Below are 11727 nucleotides of genomic sequence, written 5' to 3' on the forward strand. Positions count from 1 at the left end.
ATAATAAAATTCTTAATAAACCAAGCAGTACAAGATTTTCCAATACTTTCCCAACTACTGTATTTAAATTAAAATATATTCTTATATCTTACACTATTTCAAATAACGAAATGTGATTCGGTAGCGATCTGTCAAAATCTAATTTACAATTCTGTGTATAAAAATATAATTTATGGAACCCCGCGAAGTTTGTTCTCCCCAAAATATAACAGTCAGTTGCACATATATGCACATATGAACATTACAACCTGTCAAAGTTAGCTCCTTTCTACATGGTCTTCGTCTTTCTCTTTGCGATATTTTTTCTTTTTCTTTTTTTTTTCTTCATTTTTTCTTTTTTTTTTTGCATTTGAGATATACAAAAATAGATTATGCACAATTTGCTGCTCACACTGTTTCAGAATCCATTTGTGTGACAGCAGCGAGTTCACATGAGAATAAATTATTCAAAGAGAAACTTTTTAAGGCTCCATTCATTCTTTGAAAGGGGACACATGGAAAAGTCACTGAAATAAATATCCCAACTCCGCTGGGGCCTTTGTCTTGTTTGTTTGTTTGTTTGTTTGTTCTTTCGTTTTTTAATTATTATTATTATTTAATTGTTTTAATCTACTGAATAGTTCGTGTGTCCTACATGTAAGTCTCATTCTGCTCCTGTAGTAGAAGTTTCAACTTGGATAAACTGACATCCCAAGTGGATGGATCGAGTGGCTGTCCAAGAGCCATGTTCCTAATTGATAGAGGATCTTGGAGTACCAGTGCACTCCGTCGTTCTGTGCACTGACTTGAGGCTGGGCACGGAAAAGCCACGAGGACACCCAGTGGGCGAGCCTGATGGGTGCCAGGGCCCAGTGCGCCAGATCGTGGTCTTCGATCACTGCGTAACAGGACGCAAGGACCTGGTCCACCACTACGGTCCCCTGCACGGTCACTGGCGCAAAAGAGCCCTCGTGCTCTTCCGTGTAAATCCGTTTTACGGTCACAGGCTCGAGTCGACTTCGCTCAGCATCAAACACGAACACCTTTTGTCCAGATTGGACTTGGCTGGCGAAGATCGCCGACATCCGCTCCTCTTCCGTGGTGTTGTGGCCGACGAAGAGGAGGTGCGCGGCTGTGAGGGTGATTTTCTGGCCCGAGTCGGTTTCGATCACGTAGAAGAGCCTCCTGGTACTCGAGTCTTGGTCTATGAACATTATGAAGTCGGTGTAAATCGGGTTTCCATCGTCATCTGCTGCCAGAACTCTGTCGCCGGTTTGGAGGTGTTTGACCGCCTTCTTGGTCCCATCCTGAAGGGTGACAGTGGAGGAGCCTGGGAAGCAGCCGCCTGACTTTGCTGCCACTGAGTTTTCTGTGAAAATAAGAGTGTTGTTAAAATGCAGCATACAATACGTTTTTACGCCATCAGAAAATGTTTGTCTTCTACCATGGTAGACCCATTGTGGTCCTGCAAAATAATTGATAAAAAACACCTTCCAGACAATAAAAAAATGTCCCAAAGCATCAATATTTTAAGCGTGTTAACACTTTTAGAACTTAAAAAAAGAATATAGCCTATCACAGGTGCTTTGAGCCATTACAGTTAAGGACCATCGCCCCATTAAAAGGCCCATTCAATAACCTTCCTTTTTTTGCTCGTATTTGTATTTTTCCTACACACATCATGGTGGGCCATATGCATTTCGCATATTGATGCCTGTCTGCTTCTCCATGCCAAATGCGTATTGGCTCGGCCCACGTTGTCTGAGACGAGAAAACTGAAAGCCTTGGCTCATCTATTCTTAATTAAAAAACCCAATAAAGAGCAGGCATTGTTATTCTAAATCAGCTTGTGGATCGAGCTACTCTCGGTAAAGAACACTTACGCCTTTCCCAGCTACTCTTCCCATATTTACTCAGGTGCAGAAACCTCTATGTGACAATTCACACAAATAGGCGACTCACAACTACTATTTACCCAGTGGAGCCACTTTTCCAAGCCTCTCGAGTTGTAGATTTGAATTTAAATGAGGGCCCGGACTCTTAAATGCTTTCTGTTGTGCAACATCAATGTGCCCTCTTTCTACCACATCTCCCTGCTTTGTTGTCAGGCTTGATGACAATAATTTTGGCCTTGGTGGAGCTCTTCACATACCAGTCTCTAGGATCACACTGTCCTGCACACAGAAAAGGGGGTTTCCTACTCAGAATTTGGGGCTTTTAATCTTCTTTTAAGATTCCCGAGCATGAAATAAGGTGACAACTGAAAACCAGATTTACCCCAACCAATTCAACATTGTTTAGCCAAATCCTTTTGGTAAAGTCGCATGACCCCTAATGACACGTCGGCCTGGATCATACTGTGATCTCAAAACGTGTGTGTTGAATGACAAGTAAGGGATTTATCAATAAAGTCTGAGTTAAGAAAAAGTGCCGCGTTCATCAATCACTGTGAAGAAATAGTTTCTACGCGCCATAGGTGTCTTTTAGCTTAGTGAAGGCCTGTAAAGTTATTTTAGCTTTAAAAAAGGAGCCAACATTAAAAACTGAATCCCAAAGCTGAGGCAAATACGATCCGAAAAGAATAGCTTTAACAAGGGATTATTTTCGATTTCCATTATATGATCAAATCCCAAACATTTCCTAAACACGTCACAACTTCCAGCATTGTATTTTGGCTTTTCTGACTGGTGTGCAAAAAAACAACAACCAGTGAACACAATGATTTGCTTTAGGTCTCACCGAGGAGCCCTGTTAGATTATGGTCGTGGTTCCCACCAGGAGACAGTGTGGGGCGATGTAAGATCAAGAAATAAGCTGCATGGGAAATGCTCATAACGACACAGGCTGGGATGTGCCCATACATAATTCATAGAAATATATTTCATTATACAAAAATCTTGTCAAAATTAATGCTTATACTCTGCACACCAATGATCTCATTAGACAAATACTGACTGCGCAGTTTTTGTGATTAATCATTAACTGGATGATCATTTGGGTTTTATTGATATTATGAAATGTATAGTTTTCTATAAACGAACCACCAGATATTAAGGCGCATATTATTGCATTTCTACACCTACGCTTTGTTTCTTGGAGCCTATAAATGTTGCAGCTGGCTGGTCACTAAAATCAGTTTTTTTGGACACTTTGTGTCTCTCTTGTTGGACGCTTGACACCTTCACCACATCTAATCCAGTTTACTTTCCCCCACAAGCAGCTGAAGGAACTTCCATGTTGCATGGACGTTTTCTAACAGATAAAGCAGGACTACAGCTTCCCAGAGCTGCACCTGCTATTTCAGATTAAAATTGCACCTGACAGGAAATGTGCACTGGTGATGCATCTTCTCCTCCAGCCAGCACCACAGTGCGCATGGCAGATTTTCTCTTGGTATTAAAGATGTTTTTTCCCCCCATCTTGCAGCCTTACCTGCTTTCACAGAGCAGTGAATGTGGGCTTTGGATTCATAATAGACCCAATCGAATCCGGCTTCCACCGCCAGCCTGGACAGAGTGCCGTATTTGCTCTTGTCTCTGTCCGAGGTGGTGATGTCCACGGCCCTGCCCTCGTAGTGGAGCGACTCCTCGAAGTGGTGTCCGTCTTCGTCCCATCCCTCTGTGACCCGCAGCTTCACACCAGGCCACTGATTCATCACTGAGATGGCCAGAGAGTTCAACTTGTCTTTACATCTCTGCGGGAGGGAGAAATGGACCAATTAGTCACCTGTCATAACTTTCACATTAAAGCGGTCCAGAGGCGTAACATGTGGAACAGTCTGAATCTAGAACAGCATTTGTCACCAAAGCATGTCTTATATTGACACAACTGCTGTTGCCAAGAGTAGCAGGTGCTCATAATTGACTAAAATATATCATCTTTTGGTAAGAGAAATAAAATATTAGACCGCGTGCGCCACACATGGACGTTGTTTCATCTTTCCCCCAGACATAGCGCTTCCCAATACACATCTGGTTTGTTCGCTTGATCGCTGCTGTCCATTATAGTGAAAACGATTGAAAATCAAACTCACTGAGGCCTCGCCCACACCTCTCCATCCCCACCTGATTCCTCCCAGCTGAGGCGAAACACTGGGGCTGAACTGCATCTCTGAGCTAACATTTGTCAGTGTGAGCAGCAGCGTCAGAGGGCACACCTCGGATAAGAAAGCTGCTGATGAAATATTGATAAGGCACCGCATTCGCTTCACTGGCCTATAACATATGGTCTTTGGTCTTGGAAAGGTGCGAGCAGCACCCCTTTCTATCAAAAAGTGTTGCATTGAACACAATATGAATACATTATAAATGCACGAGTTTGTATTAGGCAATGAAATGAGCGAATCTTTTGTTGGTTGCAACATGTCTGTTTTCTTTAAATCAATAATTGATATGCAGATGATATGAAGGTGATCTTCAAGAGCAGCTGGCTACTTTAAAATATCTGGAGTTTGGCCTGTAAATAAATCGTCGCACCCCAACCTCTCTGCGCTTTCAGTGAAGATGCTTGGCCTTCTCCAAGACAACTATTCTCGACACTCAACCAATATGTCAAATAAAACATCACAAAGAGTCTTTTCAGTCCAACCGCGGAGGGAAACTTTCATTATTCCTCTCCTGCAAAGTCTGGGAGACGTGACATGCCTCCTTAAGTCGAGGTGTTTTGGCTGCTGACTAACAGACTTGTGAAATATCCAGGGATGGTATATGGGCGCACAGAGAAGCGTCTATGTGTGTAAGCCACTGTCCTTTTCCTTTTTGGACAGCCTGCATGTCCTAAAGCAAGAATGTTCACACAGACCCCCAAACTCGTATAATAAAAAGAAAAAAGGGCTTCCACATATATCAGTAGGTGTTTTATGAGGATATCACACTTGTAGAATGTGTTGAATAAAAAAACCGCCCCCCCCCCCACTACCCCAAAAAAACCTCCCACATTCTGAGTGGGATTGTCGGAGTCAAGAGCCGTAAAGCTTAACCTATTTATTAATTCATTAGGTCGTGTGCCGCAAATCAAGCCAAATTCTGTTCAGCCACCGTGAAGCCCAGCAGGGACGCCCTAGACCGGCGCTTTGTGCTCGGGGTAAAGTTGTTCAACAGCCTTCCTCTTAATCTTTTCACAAATGATTTGGTTAGAGGAAACACTTATCAGCTACCTGTCAGTGCAAACAAACCGCCAGCTCGTCTCTTTCCCGAAGCGTTTGCACTGTGGGCAGAGACTGCAGGCTCCTAACAGCGCTACACTGCAAAAAGAAGCACTAGTACTGGAGCTTTTCTTAAACGAGAAAATTAATATTTGCCATTGTGGATGACTTGCTTTTAACAAGTCACCATTACAGTCGTTTTCTTTTATTTTACTTGAGCACCTTTTCTGCTTTACAATTGGTGTCCGCAAAAAAAACCCCCAAATGAAATCTCATTGGAAACACATTGAATTTAGAAGATTGAGCAAATCTCTACTTATTTTGAGACAAATATTCTACGACTGAAGATGTAGCTACAATATGTGGTTTAGATGGTACCGTTATGATTGTCCTGCTTATCTCAGGTCCCGTCACTCCAGAAAATTATCTGCAAATGACTGTAAAACGCCTCTTTTGGCAACTTTCCTGGGAGTGAGCTGTGCCTTAATAGTTAAGGGAGTAAATGCTCGAAGCCCTCCTTCAAGTTTTACGTAATATAGTCTTGGTTGGACCTCAGTGAAATATTTGATTGAGTAATTTAATGCACACAACTAAGGGAGCCACTGCATACACGTAGCCTTGTTTGATGTATAAACACAACATCTATTTTCTAAAACGCAAGATAACAAGGAAAGTTCACTGTACTCGTGCGTAAAACTCCGTGCGTAAAAACACATTAGGTTCATGCGTAAAGCCGTGGAACAGCGCAAAGACCGTTGGCATAGCGTAAATACCCATGTGATAATGCTAATGCCAGCGCAGAGTAGCCTTCATGGGTGTATGGATGTACATACCCTCATTTGATGGCTTTACAATGGCATGTACGATAAGAACAATCTTACCTGTTTTAACTTACTATGGCCTCCCGCTGACCAAAGGTCATAAGTTCAAATGGCGTTTCAGACCCAGTGAGGGGTGCCTAAAAAGCCATTTTATGTACACGTAACACTTAGAGCTTGTTGTTGTGCTTTCTGTAAACGCTCTGGTGCTGAACGGAAAGCTAACGATGAACCAGAAGCCACATCTACTGCACCTTTCTATAAATCTGTAAAACACAAATCAGCTCCCATGTTATTCTAAGGCCCCAAATAGACAAACGATCAGCCACAGATGCCCCATATAATCACATTTTATCGGGAGCGACTCCCATCTCGTTTGCATGATTTTATACAGACCTGTAAACACATCTGTTTATACAGCAGGTGGGGTGTTTTACTCAGATTGAAAGCCTTGCCGACACATGTTACTCAATATTCTCAGAAATTCACAAAACAGTCAAATCAAACTATCCCCCTTTTTGCTGGAGACCCTGGGACCTCCTCGAGAATCCTTGGGTTCGTCCCTGGACCACAGTTTGGGCATTACATCCCACGCGCCTGTGATTTCATGATCTGTGTGTATGAGAGTCTATAGGTATATCACAGAGGGGATTGGGGAGGGCTGAGAGGGACGCAGAGACCGCACGCACAGTGAATATTTCATAGGAGCTCGTGCTCATGCATGGAGCGAGGCAAGGGTTCAGGGACTCCGGCGCGCGCCTGGCTTCATCACCACCAGCACCATCACCACCGGCATTTTATTATTACCGAGAAAATATCACCCAAGCGCTTTTAATAATTCACCAGCATCTGAGTGCTAAAAGTCATGCTGAAGAGACGCGGCATCCTGCAGCCTGGGAAAAAAAATCAAGGCTACATCTCTCCGATGTATTGTGAGCCTCGTCTTATCTGTACAGAATGAGCTATGAGCTTTGATAACTAAATGCCTACGTAAGGATGGAGTATAAAAAATATGTCATCATCCATACAAGTAAGGCACCATCACCCCTGTGCGCCTTGCTCCTATACTTGACCGAGTCCCACCCATTTATGAAGTCCTGATAGTGTTCAGAACACTGTTAAAGACATGTCACTGTTTTCATGCATTGATGCACATCATGCGAAAGACAAAATTACAGCAGCCTGTGCGAGAAAATGTCTGAATGAGCCACGCCATGCCTGAATAAGCCCGGCTATTTGAAGCGGCATCCCCAGCTCTCTGTATTCAGATCTGGAATAAAGAAAAGGCGCTTCAAACAAGCTCCAAGCTAAGCGTAAATACGCAACAAATACTCAATGCCTTTACCAAATTCTAATGTAACAGGAATGTGCGCATGTAAAACAACCAATAGAGCCTCACAAAGATATAAATATAGATATGAAGAGAGGGGCACATTAATATTTTAAATACACTGTCACAATCATGAAGGCCGAGTGTCCTGACTGTCCGCCTGCACATCACTTCTCTAGCTGGATTTCTACATTCGCTTCAATACTACAACCTTTGAAAACTCCCGTGCTGGTGCATAAAGCGCATCTGCTTTTACAGTGAAGTTAAAAGGCACAGTGTGAAGAGTTCAGCCGCGGGTAAAACAGACTTCACTTAAGGTGCGCAATCAGTCTGACAAGGAGGTTGTTGCAGTGCGCAGTGATGGTGCGGGCAGTAGGTGAAAATGGTTATCTGTCTCCTTACCTGAGTCATTAGCCTGTCGGCACCGGTGTTCTCCTCATCCTTGAATATGATGTCAGTGTTATAATTGGGAGTCAGTTCTTTAAATCGCTCGGAGTTTCTTGTGATCTTGCCTTCGTATCTGCCGCTTGCCCCGAGGGTCTTCTCCGCCACGTTGGGGATGAACTGCTTGTACGCAAGAGGTGTCAGCTTCTTCGGGTGTCTTCTCCTGCCGTAGCCCCTGCCCGGTCCGCATCCCATCCCTGATGACACCAAGGACAAGCAGATGAGACCGACCAATACGATTCTGTTCCAGAGCAGCATTTTTGTCCTTTAAGATCTCAAACGAGTCGCCGCTGCTGTCTCTACCGTCTGCCTCTCCCGGCTCTTGCAATGTCCTTGTCTCCTCCTCTACTTCGCCTTCGCCTGGTCTCTACTGTGGCAGGTGCGGAAATGAACGCCTCAGACAAATGGTAATAACGGGGCACATCGAAGCAGGGTTAAAAAAAAAAAAGTAGTGAGGGAATTAAAAGCCACGGGATCTCTAGTCGAGCTGCAGCCGCTTGTGTGAGGCGACCGCTTTTACTGCTTTGTATTATAGCACAGATCTATAGCAGGGGAGGGATTTGATTGGCTCGCCTAGACAAACCCTCCTGATGTTATCCCACAAAAAAAATCTTAAAAGATTTCTTCCACCTGAGGGTTAGCCTGTGTTGCGGGGAGGAGGGCTGTTCCATGGGAAAACATCAATTATAAAACCTCTTTTTTCACCCTCCCATTTTCCAGATTTCACAGGAAAGGCGGGACAGACAGGAGCACTTGCTCGGCACTGGGCTCAAATCTGAAGCAGTGTTGTTGGGTGAAGTGATTTCAGTATGTGTGCGGCAATTGAACTGCGTCTGGGATAACTTTCCACACAGAATGCATTTCCCAGGAGAATAAAACTGCTCGTGGACACGCACTGCGCACGCCTGTGCTGGATGATTTTGCTGTGACCCCGTATCCACCAAATCAATGAATAAACTTAATGAAAAGTTTACTTACTGTAAAAATGATTAGACTGGTGGATTTGAATTCGAAATAGCTTCTAACATATAGTTTGCATGTGAAACAATGTGAATACGCATGGAAATGACTTTGGAGACGTTTACCATTTAGGTTAATCAAAGTCTAAACACATCTGAGCAAATGTAACGGAATTTACCTTTTGGTTTGACACTACTCAATTCTATCGAAAACTTCAGTGAAACCTGAAAATAAACCTGCACTAATAACTGCGCAGTGCATCACACTGCGTCCTTGTTACGCCCCCCCACCCTTCATTCGATTCATTGTTTTGTATCTAGACCTATATTAATCTAATTACAGTTCATATTGTCACATGTCTGACTCATATAATGAAGTAGACTCCTTATGAATGAGGGTAGGAATGGGACAGACCTACAGTACAATATAGATGAGGCTTTAGAGAGTGTATTCCAGGCCCATCTGTACATCTAAGGTCAAGTCTTAATGGAACCAGCCTACTTAACATCTAAAATGTTCTGCATGCATCTGTTATGGTCCAAGGATCACCCAGAGGCACTGCACTGTCTTACTTCCAAAGTCCACTTCATTGATAGATTAAGCCTTGGTAACCACTGTATTTACTGACCATATTTATGGCAGACATATGTGTTTGTGCCTAACTGTAACTTCCTCTTGTACTCTCTCCATTTGATGAGAAGGGGAGGAGAGGGGGGCTTCTTGCACTCATAGCAAGCAGTAGCACCCATCACTTCTGTAATTAATTCTCCACTCATATTAGATTAGATTTTATTTCAATCACCAACCTTCCTGAGTTGTTTTCAGCCCAACATACACATAGTTATATTCCTGTGATTAGAGCAAATTAAGACATCGTTTAATGTTGGTGTTGTTGATTAAAAACAGCATGGCAACATCACAAAACTGTATCCACATTCAAGGCATATTGGTTCAGACAAAAGCAGCTATCTCAAATGTTTCAGCAAGGAAAATGATGTGTGTCATAACAAACTAACCGTTAGAGTAATTACAGGAAGAGGGTCTGTTTTGGGGCAACTTTAGCTCTCATCACACTGACAGTGGCACAGTTGCTCTGAAGTGAGGACAGATATGCAAGCCTTTGGTGTGGCTTCAGTCTCATTAAACCTTACTCTGGCTGACCTCCAGTCTGGTGGTGTTCAGGCAACCAGGGCAGGTGAGATTGCCTGCCGCTAACTGAGACCATGAACATCAAGTGTTAGCCAAAACATAGCTTATGCACTTGGCACGCTGCCGTGTAACTCCGACCAAGATGCTCTAATACCAGTGATGGGTTTCAGTACAATTGTCACTAAATTCCCTCTGTGTTTGCAAAATGTCATGAAGATGTCTTTACTAGACACATTCTAGCAGTTGTTTCTGCAGAGGTACTGTTCAAACACAGAGCTGACAGCAGTTGTGGTGCCCTGAGGGACACTGGAGGTGCTGTTTGGCCTTAGGTCAGAGTCTTGGTTCAGGTGTCACTGCTCTGAGATAACACATGGCATGCCACACAAACGCCTCAAAACCACAGAGATGGGAGGAGGTGACACAGCAAGAGTCCATTGAGGCCTCCGTCCTCACATCCAAAAACAGACGAGATAATAATAATTACTGTTATGATTGTAGAGACTTTAAGGGGCTCTTTGTAAATGAACCAAGTGACAAAATGTGATGCTAAGTGAAATAAATAATGCAGAGCTTGCAATGAATAATGCAGCCTAAAGAGCAAGGTGTGCTGATGTGACAGACTGGATTTGAACTTGAGTTTCTCCCACAGAGGAAACCAACCATCTATCAGCCCGACCTGGGGGAAATAGTATTTGCAAACATTACACTTCATTGTTTGGTTTTGGTCTCCTCCAGTGCCAGATGGGTGGCGTTTGCAACTAAAGGCAATGGAAATCACAGCAGACAGTTTAGGCAATTAGCCTAATCAAAGTATCTAAGTTCAATTTAGTATATGAACTTTTGATTGAGAACTTGTCTTGATACTGTGTTAAAAAACTCAAACATCTTAAAACAAACACTAAAAATACTTGCAATACCTGCTTATTCCTGTTCTGGACTGAAACTGGGTCATTCTTGTTCAGGGTGAATGCATGCTGAGATGTAAACACGCTGGGCAGGCCACCAGATTATCATTGGGTTAACACACGGACAAGAATAGCATATCCACACACCTATATACAATCTAGAGTTTGCACTTCAACTTTAAAATAGACATTTGCCAAATAGGGTTTTAAAGGGTTTTATAAACCCAACAGCTAAACCACAAAGGAGCACATAATCCTGCAATTTAAATTAGAACAAGCAAACTGAAAACAACATCCAAGTTTTTTGGAAACCTCTTTATAAACAAAACAAAATATAAATAAATGAACAGCTTCCAAAATCTCATATGTGTACTGTTATTTACGTTGACCTTGGTTTTTGGTATGAAGTGACACAGAGGCTGATTACATGAAATCTGCAGGAATTGAGGGCATTACACAATTCTTATTAAGCAGCCCATTGCATGTGATGGCTAATCCAGCGTGTGGCGTGAAAACGGCCAATGAGTCATCAGTTTTTGGCCCCTTCTGTGTCACATCAAAACCTGTAATCCCCCCTAAAAAATAAATATATTCATTCTGAGACATCTATATTTGTTACCCTCATTCTTTAAAAAGCTCCCTCTTCAGCCTAACATTCAAGGGAATTAAGAGATATGCTTTGAATCAGACTAAATCCACACCCATGTTTGATTTCTTGTGCCACAGTCCCGATCAAGCACGAGCGAGATGCAACTAGAAGTGGTTGAGCAGAGTTTTACCAGTGTAAGTCCCCCCAATTACTGCTTTAAAGCCTCCTCCTGTCTGAATGTTTTGTAACATTGTTAGACAGATTAGAACTACAGAATAATCACGCACAAACATATAAGTAGTGTCAGGCTTCCTGTGTTGTTTTCCTTTCCTGAAGTAGGGTTTCCTTTCTTCCAACCCACCAGAAAGCCAGCCATACCACAACTCACTGTGGTTTTCTCTTGCAGGTGG

The 11727-nt window shown here is 43.0% G+C and overlaps 1 protein-coding gene across 1 annotated transcript; it reads right to left on the reverse strand.

The window, feature by feature from the left end:
- Positions 1-576: 576 nt before the first annotated feature.
- shha (sonic hedgehog signaling molecule a) lies at positions 577-8229 on the reverse strand. Its single transcript, XM_078280809.1, has 3 exons — positions 7673-8229; positions 3412-3673; positions 577-1348 (listed from the first exon to the last, which is right to left on the reverse strand). Exons 1-3 carry the CDS (start codon positions 7970-7972, stop codon positions 669-671), a joined length of 1242 nt encoding a protein of 413 aa, XP_078136935.1. The 5' UTR covers positions 7973-8229; the 3' UTR covers positions 577-668.
- Positions 8230-11727: the final 3498 nt, after the last annotated feature.

Source organism: Sander vitreus, chromosome 22 (assembly GCF_031162955.1).
Source record: "Sander vitreus isolate 19-12246 chromosome 22, sanVit1, whole genome shotgun sequence".
Lineage (NCBI taxonomy): Eukaryota > Metazoa > Chordata > Actinopteri > Perciformes > Percidae > Sander > Sander vitreus.

Bases quoted from the DNA above. Each gene is read 5' to 3' on its own strand.
- shha (XM_078280809.1), bottom strand. From the start codon at position 7,972: ATGCTGCTCTGGAACAGAATCGTATTGGTCGGTCTCATCTGCTTGTCC. The intron at 3,674-7,672 runs GTAAGGAGACAG...TCCCTCCCGCAG, and splicing joins CCGACAGGCTAATGACTCAG to AGATGTAAAGACAAGTTGAA. The intron at 1,349-3,411 runs GTAAGGCTGCAA...TTATTTTCACAG, and splicing joins TCACTGCTCTGTGAAAGCAG to AAAACTCAGTGGCAGCAAAG.